The sequence below is a fragment of the Canis aureus genome, chromosome 33 (assembly GCF_053574225.1).
Source record: "Canis aureus isolate CA01 chromosome 33, VMU_Caureus_v.1.0, whole genome shotgun sequence".
Lineage (NCBI taxonomy): Eukaryota > Metazoa > Chordata > Mammalia > Carnivora > Canidae > Canis > Canis aureus.
The window spans coordinates 12,065,048-12,083,098 of record NC_135643.1 but is presented as its reverse complement, the minus strand read 5'-3'; the positions used below and the strand labels follow the sequence as shown (position 1 = coordinate 12,083,098).

Sequence of the window (18,051 nt, the reverse complement as noted above, 5' to 3'; positions counted from 1 at the left end):
CTTCTTAAATATCCTGAGATGAAGGAGCCAAGGCACATGCAAGAAGCGACAGACTAGATAGAAAAATAGCTGCGGTGCTGGAATCTACCAGTTCCTGTAGGTCACAGAGCGAGAGAGACAGAGATGTGGGCATGATCACATGGAAGACAGAACCGAAGCTGTGCAGCTGATGAGAGTGCGTGCTGAGTGACAACAGACTACACTAGCACTGGAGAGGTCAGGGGAGTGTAAGAAACCTACGCAAAGGAAATGGGAAAGAAGCCAAGAAAACACAAGCCGCAGTCCATCAGTTCATGACAGTTTTGAGGAGAAAGCAGCCAATGGTTTCAAATGCAATACAGAAGATTTAAGACAGAAACGTCCCTTGACATTTTCCACAGGAAAGTCATTTGTGACTTCTACTGGAGCAGCGGGAGTAGAAGCAACACCACTTCAGCCACACATTTCTGAGAAACAAAGTTTTGTCTTTAATGCATCGTGCTTTGGGGTCACCCTGTTTTAACAGCATTATCACATCTCACATGCAAAAACACGATTCTAAAAGAGCAGGTGAACACAACGAACAGACAGGACTTTTACACTAATCTTTGCGTTCTTACTTTTATTTTTGAAAAGATTCCCGAAAAGAGGTAAAGGATGTGTGTGAGGCAAGATCAGCCAAAGCCTCTGCTGTTGTTGATGGCTACCTGAAGGGCTTCTTCCACTCTTTCCATCGTAGAATATTTAGGAAGGTAGAGGACACTAATACAGGTCTGTGCCCTTATGGGATCTTTTTCATTCACATTTTCAGGACAGCAGAATGTTATTTTCATGTTCTTTAAGCCTTTAACTTGAATTCTGTCAGTTCCTGTAAGAAACACTAAAAAGAAGAACAGAAATGAGTGGTCTGCTTCCCAGAGACCAAGGTTTATAGAGAAAAAAAATGGGTTTATTTGAAAACGTTTACTGAGGGTCCCCGTGCAGTCCTGCGTTAGACTGCATCCGGGACTGGTATGTTGTCCCTCAAGCAGTTCACAGTCCATGCAAGTATTATATTCTTGTGCAGAAAAAGACAAATAGCAGGAGAAAAATAAAAGGGTGTAAGACAACTGGATAAAGCGCCAGGGAATTAAGTGCTTCCTGAGTGAAAATTCTCTGTGTGATTCAGGACAGGGAGAAAGCATCAGGCTGGGATGACTGGGGAGACTTCTGAGAGCTCAGAAGTAAGCTGGACCATTAAAAAGGGAAAGGTTCAGAGCAGTAACAAGGAAGTAGGCGAAGGGTGAAGGCTGGACCAGGAACTTCAGAGAAAGCCTGAAGGTGGGAGGGTACAAGGTGAACTCAAGAATGTATAGATGATGGAACTGTTTGGCTGAAATGATGATTTCTTGTAAAAGTTAAGATTGGAAAGTCAGGCTAAGCTAAGTATCTTCCAACATACATGTTATCCACAAAAAGAACAAGAAGATAAACATTCCCCAAAAATAAGTACTGAAGTTTTTACAAGAAAATGAGGAAGTCATTAAGCAAAGATGCAGGAAAACAACCAAGGAAGCATGAAACTGAGATCAAAATGTAGAAGGGGAGATAAAATGGGTTGGAGACAATGACATTGTAAAACATGGCTAATCCCATAGTGCCTGAATAACTGAGTCACAAATACAGAAAGCAGACTAAATATCTAACTTGGATGGAGAACTGAAGAAACATTTGAAAGCAACAGGCAGGGTTGAAATCACAGGGAAAAAGACCTATATTAATATTTTTTATGTCCACATAGTCGGGCATGGAGAATATCCAACTGGACTCGGAATGGCTCTTACACTAGCCTTTGTGGCAAATGGTGGCTATGACAAACAAGGTCTTCTTATCCCATAAAAAAGGATATAAGATTATAGATCTACTCTTGATATTATACTTACCAAGGAACTTTTTCTTTTCCTCCAAAGTCAATTTGTGTAAAGCCTTCCAAAACATCACTATGGTGGGATGTGAATTATCATATCCTTCTTCATAATGTGCATTCTAAAGAAAAAAAAATGCAGGAAGAAAGTGTATTCAGGAAATAGGAAAGAATTTCAAATTCAAACTTCTAAGGCCTTTATGATATACCTTTTCAAATGTTTCCCAGTCATAATCTGTATTTCCAATAACCACATCTTTTAGTTCTTCGGGATGGAAAAATTCAATAATATCCTTGTCACACACTTTGTAAAATCCTCTTTGAAATTCCTCATAAACTGCCTTCACAGAGATGTTGAAGATGTAATTGACATATTTAGAAACATAGTCTCTCCTTTAATGAAACAAAAAATGGTTTCAGCTTATTGCAGAAGGAAACTGGTAGGGAGGGCAGGAAAAGTGGGAAGAAGGCCAGACATAAAGAACTAGAACACCTAACAATTCAGTGCCTACCATGTGCATATGACTATTTTTCATATATTATCACTTGATCTTAGCCAAAAGACTGAGAAGCAATTTTTTCATATATTATCTAATTTAATCTTCACATAACTCTCAGGGCAGATTTTTAGGACATTTTAGTAAAGAAACGGACATGGTAAAATTATGTAATTCCTCAAGGTCACCCAATTAAGAGAAATGACACAGATTAGAATCGAGAGTTTGGAAAAATAAAATCTGAGACCTGCTAACAGTGCTCTGGGGAAAAGGCTTGGGAAACGGGAAATTTCCTATTTTATGGTTTTCCATATTGTCTGTATGTATGACAGTGAGTAATTACTCAGTATTTGTGGCTAAGTAAAAAAACAGAGGGGATTTTTACGTCTAGCTATGATAGAGCAGCTTACAGCAAATACCTCCCAGTGTGAAGAACTAGAAAAAGCCAGAAAATATACAAAAACACATCTAGATCCAGGCTTCTAGATCTAAGTCAAGACTCTAGAGGCCTTTGAAGTAATAAGAGAAAAAGGAAGCCCTCTAAAGTGAGCACAGCATTTTACCTACAGTCTTTCCCTTTGGGCCATTTGCCCTGAATTCAGGGAAGGGACCAGGCAAAAAGTCATTGTTAAAGAGGCAGAGAACCTCATATGTCTAACAGTAATACTATGGCTAAACTGGAGTATTCATAAAATATACTATAGAGCTGAAAATGTTCCATTTCTTGATCTGTGTATTTGTGTATTTTTCTGTATGTTGTACTGCAACAACAAAGTTCTTTTTTAGGGGATCCCTGGGTGGCTCGGCGGTTTGGCGCCTGCCTTCAGTCCAGGGTGTGATCCTGGAGACCCGGGATCAAGTCCCACGTCGGGCTCCCTGCTGCTTCTCCCTCTGCCTGTGTCTTTGTCTCTCTTTCTCTGTCTCTCATGAACAAATAAATAAATCTTAAAAAAAAAAGTTATTTTTTAAAAATAAAGACTAAAAGATTGAAGAAAAATAGCTTACATCAGAATGCTCACTTGGTGGTATCTCTCTGCTGCTGTGACCAACTATCAATGGAATGTGTGTCATCCCAAACTATGGTTTTAAAATTGTATCTGGTAAGGTGTTGGACAGCACAGTAGCTTGTAATATTAATAAATACTAAGTGCCTGCTACAGACCAGGCACCACTGTAGACTACTTTAGGTACTACATATACAATGATAAACATGACTACTCCCTGCCATCATGCAGCTCGCTATAGTGGAGGAAATACAGGTAAGTAAATAAGCAGATAAATCCTAAAGGTACATAGTATGTGATATGAAAAGAAAAAGTAGGGATGCCTGGTGGCTCAGTGGTTGAGCATCTGCCTTCGGCTCATGTTGGTTGTGATCCCGGGCTCCTGGGATCGAGTCCTGCATCAGGCTCCCTGTGAGGAACCTACTTCTCTTTCTGCCTATGCGTCTGCCTTTCTCTGTGTCTCTCATGAATAAATAAAATTTTTAAAAAAAGAAAAGAAAAGAAAAAGTAAAACAGGGTAAGGGGATAGAGAGGGAAGTTGGTGATATAAACCCAGACAGGAGGGCAAGGGAAGGCCTCTCTGAGAAAGCTATTTCCTTCCCTACCAAAATATAAACTCCAGGACACACACACATACACACAACATAACATCAACTCTCTGCTTTATTAAAAAATGATTAATTGGTAATAACTACAAGGCATTTTTAGAGCCCAGTGACATAAACAGTGCTTAAACAAAACAAATATTTCACTTCTCTATACCTACTTGTTAGTCTGGTCAACAATGATGCCACTTCCATTAGGAATTAAGTCTACATCATTTTTGTCCCAATGCACCTGTAACCACAAATAAATTCAGTATCTCCAAAATAATCCCAAACAACCTATTATCAACAAAAACACTTTGAAGCATACTTCTCTCAAGATTTTCTAAAAGTACACATTTTAGTCATTAAAACTTGCAAGGAGTGTGCACAAAAATATTACCAACATATCATGCAGAGTGAAAATTGAATTTTTACAAAACATATTATTTTATCATACTGAAAAAAACTGGCAAATTGCCACATTTCAGTATTCACTTTATACAGTATAGACCTAGTATGGCAGATTTGCGAAAGTGGCCACAAATTCTTCCCATCCTAGTATTCAAGCCCCTTTGCAGTGTGACTTTGCAATACGCTGAGGACTAGTTCTTCAGCCCTTGAATCTGGGTGTGGCCATGTGAGGTACTCTGGCCAATGGGAACTGCCAGAAGCAAAAGCTTAAAAAGAAGTTTGTACACCGAGGCTTGCCATCTCTTCCCACTCTTTATAATCCTGAGACCATTCTATAAAGACACCTCAACTAGCCTACTGGAGCATAGGGGACTCCTAAAACAGAAAAGGCGTTCCAGCCCACACTTCATAAACCAGTCAAAACAGGTAAATGAGCAAAGCCAATGTAAACCATCTAGCCCAGCCAGTCGACCCAGTCCAGAAACTCAATGAACTGTTTTTCTTTTAAGCCATAAGTATAGATGTAATTTGTTATGTAGTAAATCTAACTGATATGACCAGTTTATAAAAAATAAGAGAAAAATCTTTTGCACTAATTCATAAGTTTTTCCTTTCACTAAAAAGAGTGTCTATCTAGATAAATATGTTAAGGATTAGTCAGATTAAAACTGATCTGTAATCTCATTTTTATCATTACTCACATTAAAATAGATTAAAAATACTTCTCCAAAGTCATCACCTTCATCATCCAGAAGCGTCTGCAAACTCCTAAAGAACAAGTAATTTTATTTTTTAAAAGTCAATGATCATGATCACTAGATACATCATCTAAAATACATGTCAAGTCAATGATAATTCTGAGGTGAGAGATCAGGTCATTAGTTAACAATGCCCATGTCTCTGTGTAATGACAGCCAGACCCCAACTACAAGTGTGAAGTTTATGAGTATTTGCAATTCTACAAGCTCTCTTCCCTCCATCCTAAATTCCTTTACCCAGTGATTGTAGGTTTCTATTTAGAAAAAGACCGATAAAGACTGATAAAAAAGACTGATAAAAAATGCCTGGGTGGCTCAACGGTTGAGCATCTGCCTTCAGCTCAGGGTGTGATCCCAGGACCCAGGACTCAGGATCCAGTCTCACACTGGGCTCCCTGCCGGGAGCCTGCTTCTTCCTCTGCCTATGTTTCTGGCCTCTCTCTATGTGGATCTCTCACGAATAAATAAATAAACCTTAAAAAAAAAAAAAAAAAACAGAAAAGGACTGATAATGTATTTACTGATACTGGAACTCATTCAAATTGGTGTTACCTTTATTTAAGTTTTTGAACTGTACTTACAGAACAAATAATCTTTTAAATATCAGGTTATCACTTAGGGAATCTGAGGAATAAGGAGGTCAAAGGACCTTCTCTTTATCTACTGTCCCGATATGATCAAGCTTAAGACTGCTGTGAAATCTGACTACCTTAACTATTTAAGGCATCTGTGAGAATATAGATTCTATCAGCATGGGTAGCCAGTCTTTTTATATCTCTTATCTTCTATTGTCCTATGGTACTTCATACATATTTTTAAAGTCACAGGTTTCATTGTATTTGCTCATTCTCTCATGTATTCATTCAATAAATATTTATTAAGCATCCCATGCAGCAGGCATTATGGGATGTAAAGCTGAGACATTACTGTCAATAAACCCTGAGATTAGTAGGCAAGATATGCTGATGAAAGTCTCACCTAAAGTACAGAGAGCTATGTGCAGAAACTGTAAGGGCACAAGGAGAGCCGGATTTTTCATTACAGCATTGTGATGAACAGACCATATTGTATTCATTGTAGGTTTTTGGGGGGTGGGTGGCTCAGTGACAAAGAGTGATGGGAACTCAGTGACAAAACTGGATTCATGATAATACTTGGTTCATGATACTCTTGTCATTATCTGTCCACATATGGCTTATGGGCTTATTTATGGATGTTTTTATGAAGAATACTTATGAACCTACCTCTTAAAACATTGCCAATATTTTATACCTACCTGTATGGATACCTCTTCTATCCTAAAGTATGTTACAAATACCAGTCTGAGGGGTGTTACTGCCCTTTTGTTAAGGTATCTCATGAAGAACAGATGAATTCTTTAATCTATTACAGTTAGACTTATCAATCTTTCCTTTAATGTTGGTACTTTTTATGTCTTAAGATTCCCAAGGTGAGAAAGATATTTGTCCATATTTTCAACATTCCTGCATATTGGTCTTTCATCCACATGAAGTTGATTTTTATAGACAGCATAAGCTATCAGCCCTCATTTCTCCCCATATGCATGAACTGACAATACTCCTGTTCCCATTAATCTAATATGCTACCTCTCACAAGTTCCATAGGTGCAGGGGTCAGTGTCTGAACTCTTACTTTTGTTCCATTGAAAACCTGCACCCATACTATACTGTTCTAAACTAACACAGCTTTCTAAAAATTCTTAAGTCTTAAGACCTAAAGGTATGAGAAACACTGATACAGATTTAACGTTCTTCACATTTACTAAGTTGATGTGTGTTAAGTCCTCTGATGCAATAAGCATTATTTAGATCATTTTCACTGTTTTAGTAAAAAATAATAAACTTATCTCCTCCTCGCCAAATCTTGTGCTTTTCATATTTTTTCCTTATTAGTATAGTTAGTATAATGATTAACAGTCGGATGCCACACTGGAGCATCACTGTGTTCAATTCATGGTTCTGTCACTATGGGGTCTGGGACAAGTTACCCAAACTGTGTTTGTTTCCTCATCTGTGAAATGCAGATAATAATAATAGAATTGGGGTGCCTGTGTGGTTCATTCTATTAAGTGCCTGACTTGATTTCAGCTCAGGTCATGATATAGGTCATGAGCTTGAGTCCTGCATCGGGCTCTGCACTGAGTGTGCAGCCTACTTGAGAGTCTCTCTTTCCCTTTCCCTCTGCCCTCTGTGCCCCACTTGCTTTCTCAAAAGAAAAAAAATATCATACTACTGTTCTCATTCTTTTAAAAATCTACATAGGGTTCTATTACATAAATATACCAAAAGTATATAATTCCCTTACTAAAAGAACATTTAGCATTCTGCACATTATGAACTACATAATACAATATACATTAGTTTGGAAAATTTTGCAACGTTGTATTCTTCCTGAAACAATGTCTAGAGACAGAACTGCGAGGCCAAAGGGGCAAATACATTTGTGATTCGGTTAAGTATTACCACACTGTTCTCTGAAAAGGAATCACCAGTTCTTATGTCCACCACTAATCCATGAAATTACAGCAAAACTTTTCCCAAACTCTTCTGAACACTATATAGCATCAGTATTTGCAACTACTGTCAATTTGAAGCACAAATTAGCTTCTGAGTTTCATCAATGTTCCAGGGTGACTGGGGAAATTAAGCCATTCTGGTACTTCTTTTGTAGGTTGCCTTCTTGTATACGGTCTATTTTTCTTATGGATGTGTGGGAACTCCTTATACAGCAGGAATATTACCATTTTTATTACCAATATTTTTTCTGAGGTGGTAGCCTGGCTTTTTAACTCAGAAGTAAGTTTTCACTTTAAAGGTCATGATATAGGACGCCTGGGTGGCTTGTGGTTAAGCCTTTGGCTCAGGTCATGATCCTGGGCCAGGATCATTCCTGGGATTGAGTCCCATATCAGGCTCCCTGCAGAAAGCCTACTTCTCCCTCTGCCTGTGTCTGCCTCTCTCTGTCTCCCATGAGTAAATAAATAAAATCTTTAAAAAATAAAAAGATAAAAAATAAAGATGACGATAAGAAACAAGGTTTAAAATAAATATCACTTGCAGATTTCACATCATAGTATATAACCTGTGCTCTGTCCATGACTGTTTCTACACAAATAAAGGTCAAAGATTAATGCCAGCATTGAGAATTAATCAACTTTTCTTAATTTGAGAAAGTTAATTATCCAACAATTCTTCCCAAAATTATAATTGAATAAATTTACTGTATGTAGAATGTTACTATATACATATAAATTTATACGTATGATACGTATAAATTTAAAGTACATAGGATGTTACTGTTGAACATGAAAATACTATTGAGGTATGTGCTTTAATTATTTATAGGCACACCTTGGAGTTACTGCAGGTTTGGTTCCAGACCACCATAATAAAGCAGTTATCCCAACAGAGCAAGTCAAAACAATGATTTGGTTTCCCAGTGCTTATAAAAGTTATGTTTATACCTATTGTAGTCTATTAAGTATGCAACAGCATTACATCTAAAAAACAATGTGCATACATACTTTTAATTAACTTAAAAATATTTTATTGATAAAAATGCTCACTATCCTCTTAGCTCTCAAGGAGTTGTAATCACAGATCACAGGTCACCATAACAAATAAAACAGTAATGGAAAAATTTGTGAGAATTACCAAAATGTGACACAGAAGACACAAAGTGAGCAAATGCTGTTGGAAAAACGGTTTGACACAGAGCTGCCACAAACCTTTAATTTATAAAAATGCTATCATGGGTAAAGGACAACAAAGTAATAAAACAAGGTATGCCAGTATTCAAAAACATATTAGGTGGAGTTCTAGAAAAAGAACTATGTTTACTTACTTTCCCAAAACAGGACTAAGTTCTTTTAAGTCTTCCAGTGATGGAGTCTGGTCCAAAAGTTTCTTAAACAGGGCAAGTGGGAAAGGGATGTTGGCAACATTGAAATTGAATAAGGAAAGTCCACACAGAACACCAAAGAAGAAGTATCTCTTCTTCTCAAATTTAGGCTGAAAAGAGAAAAAAAGACTTAATGTGTTATCATTTTTACAAGTAAAATGGAATATTTATATTAGGTAAACCTTTTCTCTCTTTTACAAAGTCAAATCAAAAATTAAAACTGAGTGGGTGAACCCTGGTGGTTCAGTCGGTTGACCATCCGACTCCTGATTCCAGATTGAGCCCCGCATCTGGCTCCATGTTCAGTGGGCAGTCTGCTTGAGATTCTCTTTCTCCCTCTCCATCTGCCCCTCACCCTGCTTGTGCGCACTCTCCCTCTCTTAATAAAATCTTAAAAAAAAAAAAAAAAGCTTGTAATAAGAGTATTTAGAGTTTATGTGCAGTCAATTTAGTCAATTTAAATCTCTGCCACAGAGACATAAATAGAATCACATTAGGCTCAGCAATCCTCATAAACTGAAGTTTTCATAATTTCTTTTCATACAGCTTTTTTTTTTTAAAGATTTTATTTATTTATTCATAAGAGAGAGAGAGAGAGAGGCAGAGACACAGGCAGAGGAAGAAGCAGGCTCCATGCAGGGAGCTTGATGTGGGACTCGATCCCAGGACTCCAGGATCATGCCCTAGGCCGAAGGCAGGCGCTCAAACCGCTGAGCCACCCAGGCTGCCCTATATAGCCTTTTAAATGAAAATTTGTAAAGAAATTTTCAACTTCGCTGGGAAAAATAAAACTCAACAAAAAATGGGTGCCTGGGAAAGGAAGGGTTTTCTTTTTATCCATACATTCTATAAATGATCACAAACATTTACTGCTTAAATATTCCTATGTGGGCAGAAATGGAAACCCAGGGAAAGGGGACTCTGGGTTAAGAAAATAATCACCTTATTAAAGTTGAAGATTATTTCCATAATTATATGTATCAATAACTCCTCTCCTAAAATAAAACAGTCTATATAACCTAATTTTCAATGGTATGTGACATGCTACCTCCCCCCCTTTTTTTTTGCCTTTTCTGTCATAATAACCATAACCAAAGAAGAGAGGACTTACTGTGACGGGAAACCACATGTAGGAAGCATCCTCAGGGTATGTGAACATCCCATATTCTGGCCGGGTCATCTCCTCAAACAGACAGTGGAAAAACTCTACCTTGACTCCTCCAGAGTCATGTCCAATTTCTCCACTAAATGATACCTGAGGAAACAGAACAAATAATATATCACTTCCAGGGCTCTGTATTGCTATGTATTAAGGCTCATTTAGTAATACTAAGAGCGAGCATTATTTGTGCAACCAAGTATGTGGCAAGCACTATGGTAAGCATCTTACTCGTATCACCATATAATCTTCACATTAATTCTATGAGGTGATGAAGCTTCAAGAATTTAAATATTATGGGCAGCCCAGGTGGCTCAGCAGTTTAGTGCCACTTTCAGCCCAGGGTATGATCCTGGAGACCTGGGATCGAGTCCCACGTCAGGCTCCCTGCATGGAGCCTGCTTCTCCCTCTGCCTGTGTCTCTCGTCTGTGTGTGTGTCTCTCACGAATAAATAAATAAAATCTTTAAAAAAAAAAAGAATTTAAATATTAACTTCTCCAAGGTCACACAGGGCTAAGGGGGTGCAGCCTAGATTTAATCCTATGGCTATCTTTCAAGTCTCAGAGCCTGATGTCTTTAGCTACTAAGCTGACCTCAATCAGCATCATCATTTAATAAGGTATGCTAAGTAAAATAAAAATAAACATAAAGAAATCAAAAACAGTTGGATTTTGGGATCCCTCGGTGGCGCAGGGGTTTGGCGCCTGCCTTTGGCCCAGGGCGCGATCCTGGAGACCCGGGATCGAATCCCACGTCGGGCTCCCGGTGCACGGAGCCTGCTTCTCCCTCTGCCTGTGTCTCTGCCTCTCTCTCTCTATCATAAATAAATAAAAATAAAAAAAAAAACAGTTGGATTTTCAAAGACTGAAAAACCAGAGCACACATAAGTTCATCTATTGGCTTGGCTATTTACTCCTTGAGAAGGCACCTGTTGACACCAAACCCTCCCTAGGATAATTCTACCATAACCCATCTCTGCTCCTTCAAATACTCATTCCTACCTTTCCTTTTTAGAATCCCTCATTTTGGTGTACAAATGTGTTAAGGTCTCTCTTATTCTTTTTTTTTTTTTTAATTTTATTTACCTATTCATGAGAAACACAGAGAGAGAGAGAGAGACACAGGCAGAGGGAGAAGCAGGCTCCATGCAGGGAGCCCGATGTAGGACTGGATCCCGGGACTGCGGGATCACGCCCTGGGCAGAAGACAGACGCTCAACCGCTGAGTTACCCAGGCATCCCAGTCTCTCTTATTCTTAAAGGAAGAAAAATATCTCAACACTACTGTCTCCAATATAGACAATATCGGCTTCTATTCTAGATTGCCAAATTCTGGAGAATCAGGTGTACCAACTTCCAAACCTATTTCTCTACCTAAGTGTTCTCTTCAAGGAGACCAAGAACCTATTCTCATGTCTCCTCTCGATTTCATGAACCCATTTTACACCTCTGATCATTCTTCTTTCTTCATTCTTTTCTCCCTTGCTTTCTCTTATAAAGGATTAATCAGGGTTTTATCTCTTTTTCCTGCTCCTTTAATACTAGAATTTCCTGCAGTTTTGTGCTGGTACTTCCATCCTTTCTGCTTTTTCCCTGGATGCTTGACTTCTCTTTAAACTCTACTTATCATCTGCAGGCATTTAACCTTTGTATCCACTCTATCTTCTCTCCGGATTGACACACACTCCTGTCCAAAGGCCTGCTCAACATTCCCATCAGGATGTTCTGCGGGCACTTCCCCAAAAGCTTTTACTGTTTTAATTAGATGAATGGCTCTTCTATTTTCTAGACAAGCAAGTTTCAAACTTCAGTGAATTATTCAAAACCTTTATATACCAGGTGTTGGGGCACCTGGGTGGCTTAGTAGATTAAGCGTCTGACTCTTGGTTTGGGCTCAGGTCATGATCTCAGGGTCGTGGGATCAAGCCTGTCAGGCTCCGCATTCGGTTCAGATTCTTTGTCCCTCTCCCTTACCCTTGCCCCTTCTCTCCAAAGAAATAAACACAATCTAAAAAAAAAAAAAAGACCAGGTGTCAAATCCTTACTCTGTTCCTTCTTATGGGCAAGTTCCTTCATCTCACAAAACCTCCATTTTCCTCTTCCTCACGAGATTATAAAAAAAATAGAGTAACACATGCAAAACGCCTCACAGTCTGGAAAGTGGCAGCTGCTCATCAAACGTTATCCAAAATTTTTTTTTTATTTTTTTTTAAATTTTTATTTATTTATGATAGTCACACAGAGAGAGAGAGAGGCAGAGACATAGGCAGAGGGAGAAGCAGGCTCCATGCACCAGGAGCCTGATGTGGGATTCGATCCCGGGTCTCCAGGATCACGCCCTGGGCCAAAGGCAGGTGCTAAACCGCTGCGCCACCCAGGGATCCCCGTTATCCAAAATTTTTAAATGGATGTATGAAACATGAAAGTAGAACTAAAATAACTCATGGACTGGCTGGCCAGCACAAGTAAGATTCACATAATGAGTTTGTTAGATTTTTTTAAAATTACCTATGTGTAAAAATATGTGGAAATGCTACCTTTAACTGCAACCCCCAGTGCAACAGGCTTTTTTAAAAAATATATTTATTCATTCATTTTAAAGACAGAGAGAGAGAGAAAATGAGTGGAAGGACAGAGGGAGAGAAACTCAAGCAGACTCCACACTGAGCAAGGAGCCCGAAGTGGGGCTCAATCCCACCCTGAGATCAGGACCCAAGCCTAAACCAAAAGTTGGGCCCTTAATGACCAAGCCACTCAGGTGCCCCACAACATACTTATAAAATAGTGTCTTAAACTTCAGTCAATCATTCTTTAATCTGAGTAGGCTAAGTGATAAACTAGTCTCCTACCAAAAAACACTTAATAAATATCATCAGGCCCATCATTGTTGTGATTAAGTGGGAAGTCTGGAGCCTAAGAGCTGGACCCAAATCTTGGCTCTGATACTTCTCAGTTGTATTGCTCTTGGATAAGTCACCTAATTGTTCTACACCTCAGTTTCCCAATCAGCAAAATGAAGGAAAAACAACCCTCCACACAGTGCCACTGAAAGGGTTACACAAGTACTCATGAAGCATTCACAATGTTCTTGGGCCAAGGAAAACTTTCACTAGATTTATAAGATATTATTATTAATCTGTGTCAAATTTCTACTAATAAGACAAGTCATATAGTAACTAAACCAGAGATCATTTATGTTTCAGAACATGGGGATTTCGACAGTAATACCCTCAAAAAACTATATAGTCAATAAAGAGGAAGTTTTCTTTTTCACAAACCAATCTGGGTGCCTGGATGAAAGCAGAAACAAACTGTCAAATCTCCTCTAGGTCAACCTCATCTCACTGGCACCCTTCACAGCGGGTGACTAGCCAGGCTACATCAGGCCTCAGGAGGGACTGGACTTCTTAGGGCTAGTTCTGGACTTTCTACCTACTCAGGCTGGGGGAGGACAAACTTTTCACCCGCTGCTCCTTAGCCCGAGATTGCCAAGTACCTGCAGTTATTCCCTGAAATTCACAGGTAAGCGGGGAATTAGGGGGAACTCCAAAACAGGCTCTGTGGCCAAGGGAGAGAATTTCTTCTCTGGAAGACCCACTGTTACATCCTTTTATGTCTTCCTTCTCTCAGCAGCAAAAATATGAAGAATTATACTTTACCATTAACTCCCTCCTCAGATCTTCATTCTCAAATTGATTTAGGTGATTTAAAACATCCTCAATCAAGTGACTCCTTCTGACTGTTAGATTAAAAGTGGGCAGCAAAGCTAATTGGGACCCTCCTTGTTCCATAATTCCAGCCAACCGCATGCAAGCTCTAAATTTCTTCTCCTAGAAAAACAGAAATGTTTCATTCATTTCACCATTTGTTCTAAGTGGGAATTTATGAAGTAGAATAAACTGGTTCAATTTATTATGAGTGCTTCTTGTCATGAACATTTAAGAAAAGAGCCTTATTTACATAAGCCACGGGAGAGAAGCTATACATTCAGCATCCACCTGAGTGAGCCGAAGAAACACCTAAGAAATGAAAAGCTAAAAAGAAAAAAGCGTTGTGCAGACAACCAGCATAAGCAGGAAAGTGACCAACTGTGGGCCCCACTCATCCACTTTATCCTGCAAACACAATTATTAATACTTCAGTTACCAAAGCTAATTACCATCATTAGGCTAACAGAGGAATAGCAAACACTGAAACAGTGTACTGAACATAACCTCATTTGGAAGAGAAGTTCAGAAACAAAGCATGCTGCAGGAAAATTCAGGTATGAGACACCTCTCTAAAGATATTGTATTCTAGGAGGAAAATCCAACAAGAGACTTTAGGGCACAGATAATCTAAGAAGTTATATGAGACAGAGAGACAGACAGACAGACACACACACACACACACACACACAGAGATTATCTGACCAAATGGTAATCTGAGACCATTAAAAGCCTAAGACTCTTGTCAAAACAATGAAAAAGCAAATACTAGATCTATAAAATTATTTCTGGAGGTGTGTTTAAAACTAGAAGAGAAAAAAAAAAAGAAAAAAAAAAACTAGAAGAGAAGAGCTAAAGATAAATAAAATTCTTGTATCTCATTTTCCTTTGTTAAGTATTTCATTAATGGTTATATTCATAAGTCAATTTCCCATTTTGTTTTATAACAGTTAACTGCATTATATGAAAATAACTACTGTTATGACATATAATTGAATATTATTCATACATAGACATAACTGGATGCATACAAAAAAGCAACAGTAAGAGCTAACACTCTTGGGCACTTACATTCCTGGAGGCATTTTCAATTGTCCAGTTTTAAGTTCAAAATCACTTTTTGGATATGTTGATAAACAAACCCAATGCACCTCATGATAGTTCACTGAAAAGATTATACTTGCAACAAATCTTTATTGTGGCATCATTAGAGGACCAGCCATTTATGTATGTCCGTATTTCAAGAATCCTGTCACCTCTATTCCCACTGTTACGTTTTTTAATTAGACTGGGCTTCTTAAATATTGGTTTGCTAATTCCAATCAAGCCCAAGACTGCTATGCCTGAGTACCATACAGAGACCTGTATACAGGGCCCAATCTCAAGGTAAAAACTCTACAAACTAGGTCAGCTGTCCATGCACTAGCCTTTGCTACTGAGGCCCTAAAATGTCTGAAGGCCAAGCCAGTCCAATTATGACAGTCTTTCTTTCCAACCTCATTAGAGTCTAAGCTATGTGAATTTTATAACCATTGGTTTCAAGGTTATCAACCCCTCAAATATTGTACACTTCAGAAGGCTTTTATCATCTGATTTGTTAATGAAAACAAAGAAATAGGCATACCTACCTGTATTTTTAAAAGTGAATCTGCATACAGTAGTTTGATTTTTGACAGAATATTAAAGATAAATGGAAAATGACTGAATATGACAGGATACTGAGTGCCAACTGAAGTGTCCTAAAAATACAAACAACAAGAATTCTGACAAATGAAAGACCAGAGAAATCTTACACCTTAACTCATAGCCTAAAATCCCTGATTAAGTTTAAAGTCTCAGTTCTCCTAGTCAAAGCAATCCAAATTGCTGGTTAGTAGTACTGGTCAATGAAATATATGTAAATCTAGTAAAAATACATAAATAAAAATAAAAATAAAAATAAAAATAAAGCTAGTATTTCCAGTGCTCCCTTAATTTAGCAATTAATTATAATTAATTTTAATTCTAGATGCTTTTCCCAAAGAGTCTTTTCTGCAGCAATGGGCACTTCGGAAATGTAAATTAGTTCAATGCATTTAGTGACAAGGGAAATGATATAATGTAGACTAGCTGATGAGCTAATACATGGTTTCTGCCTGTCAGGGGTTGATGTGCTAGGAGCAGAATTATAACCTTCAGAGAGAAGGAAAAACAAATCTCAGGTCAACAGCTGAACTGGTAGCAAGAGCCCTTTAGCTTTATTTTTAAAATCTATTTTTATAAATTTTTAAAAGATTTTATTGATTAGAGAGAGACAGGGTACAAGTGGGGGGAGGGGCAGAGTTGGAGAAGCAGGTTCCCCACTGAGCAGGGAGCCTGATACAGGGCTCTGTCCCCAGGACCCTGAGATCATGACCTGAGCCAGGCAGATGTTTAACCAACTAAGCCACCCGGTGGTTTATTTTAAGAAATAAAGGTGTTCTTATGCCCAGAGCAACCCCCAAAGTCGCAGTTTCAGCCAGCTTCTGGTGGGTCATGCTGCCCTGGATGCCCACCTGAGACAGCCCTACTTACATATGTGTTATCTTAGTACTACCAATCCGCTCATTATAGACTGTAAACAGATTTCTACCCTTTTGTTTTGTACATTTCCATATTCTCCTGGTCCTCTCCAGAAGCTGCTTGCCTGGTTGATCCACGTGATCTAAGGTAGCAACCGCTTTTCTATTAGGGCTTTGGCTACAAAACTGAATTGGTTTTGAGGGGTCTATCTTGCTTTGCCTGTAAGCCCTGTTATTTCTACTGAGCAATTTTGCAGGGTGCAAGGATATTTGAAAACTTATACACAAAGTTATACCTATATTAACTCACTGATACTCAACTTCTCCCTTTGAACATACCATACTGGGGGTGCCTGGCTGGCTCAGTTGGTGGAGCATGAAATTCTTGATCTCAGTGTTGTGAGTTTGAGCCACACGCTGGGTGCAGAGGTTACTTAAAAAAAAATAAAATCTTTACAAAATAGATAAATAAATAATAAACATACCATACTTACGGAGTTAACTTTCCAAGAGGATCTTCTATATGCATCCCCATAAAAATCAAGCCAGTGCGTAAGCTCGTTTACTTTGAAAATATTTTCAGGCAGTTGACACTTAGCTTGGTTTACCTTAAATAAAATATGGCCCGTAAGAAAGTTTTATACATAAAGACAATTTTGCTTTATGGCTATTAATTGGATTATCAGCATAAATAGCAAATTAAACACTCTTTCAATGACCAGAATAAAGTTCTATCCAATTCCTCCACTGACAAAGCCCCAAATTTTCAGGAACATAAAGAATACCTATGACTTAATAGCAGAAATTGATGATATGATGATAAACTCCTACTTACTTTTAATTCATAGAGAAGCTTTTTTTTTTTTAAGATTTTATTTATGAGAGAGAGAGAAAGAGAGAGAGAGAGAGAGAGAGAGAGAGAGAGGGGCACAGACACAGGCAGAGAGAGAAGCAGGCTCCATTCCATCATGCAGGTAGCCTGATGTGGGACTCGATCCTGGGTCTCCAGAACTACACCCTGGGCTGAAAGGCAGCGCTAAACCGCTGAGCCACCCAGGCTGCCCCAAAGAGAAGCTTTTAAAGAATTTTAGGTCCAAAGAAAAATACAGTGCAATATGAATCCAAAGTATGCTGGGGTCCAATATTTCATGTCATATTCTTCAGAGTTTAACAATATACTATTTATAGATGTTCCCCTCTGGTAAGGCATGTGTGGAACATTCCCCTCCTAAACTGTGGGGATATTTTCTAGCATTACCCCTCATGACCGGAGTTATCATTACATGCACATGGACACCCTGGAACAGTGCTAATCGTCAGTCAGTGAAGACACTGATACTGACACCAGATGCTTTGGATAGTAGTGACTATCAGTATTTGATCTGGATGGACACAGTCCTGGCCTAAAGGACTCATTCTGAAGGGTTCTTCTAAAAGCCCCTCTTGGCCTCCATTCACCTGGAATATTCTTACTGACGCTGGCCCAAACCCCAAATGATCCAAGCCTTCCAGTATCACCACCCAGAGCACTGTGACACTTTCAACCCTATGATATGGTCCTCTCAACCCTGTTGATTTTAACCTT

At 38.6% G+C, this 18,051-nt stretch overlaps 1 protein-coding gene across 3 annotated transcripts in view; it reads right to left on the bottom strand.

Moving 5' to 3' along the window:
• Nucleotides 1–586: 586 nt before the first annotated feature.
• HERC5 (HECT and RLD domain containing E3 ubiquitin protein ligase 5) overlaps nt 587–18,051 on the bottom strand; it is a 43,305-nt gene continuing 25,840 nt past the window's right edge. For 2 of the 3 annotated variants that reach the window (XM_077882823.1, XM_077882825.1), the window contains 10 exons: nt 16,952–17,074; nt 15,555–15,665; nt 13,879–14,049; nt 10,172–10,315; nt 9,004–9,170; nt 5,083–5,149; nt 4,150–4,220; nt 2,092–2,275; nt 1,902–2,004; nt 587–859 (listed from right to left, as the gene is read on the bottom strand). In XM_077882823.1, coding sequence (XP_077738949.1) covers nt 654–859; nt 1,902–2,004; nt 2,092–2,275; nt 4,150–4,220; nt 5,083–5,149; nt 9,004–9,170; nt 10,172–10,315; nt 13,879–14,049; nt 15,555–15,665; nt 16,952–17,074 — 1,347 coding nt within the window. In that variant the 3' untranslated portion in view covers nt 587–653. The remainder of the gene's footprint in view (nt 860–1,901; nt 2,005–2,091; nt 2,276–4,149; nt 4,221–5,082; nt 5,150–9,003; nt 9,171–10,171; nt 10,316–13,878; nt 14,050–15,554; nt 15,666–16,951; nt 17,075–18,051) is intronic. The other variant, XM_077882824.1, reaches the window with a different exon arrangement.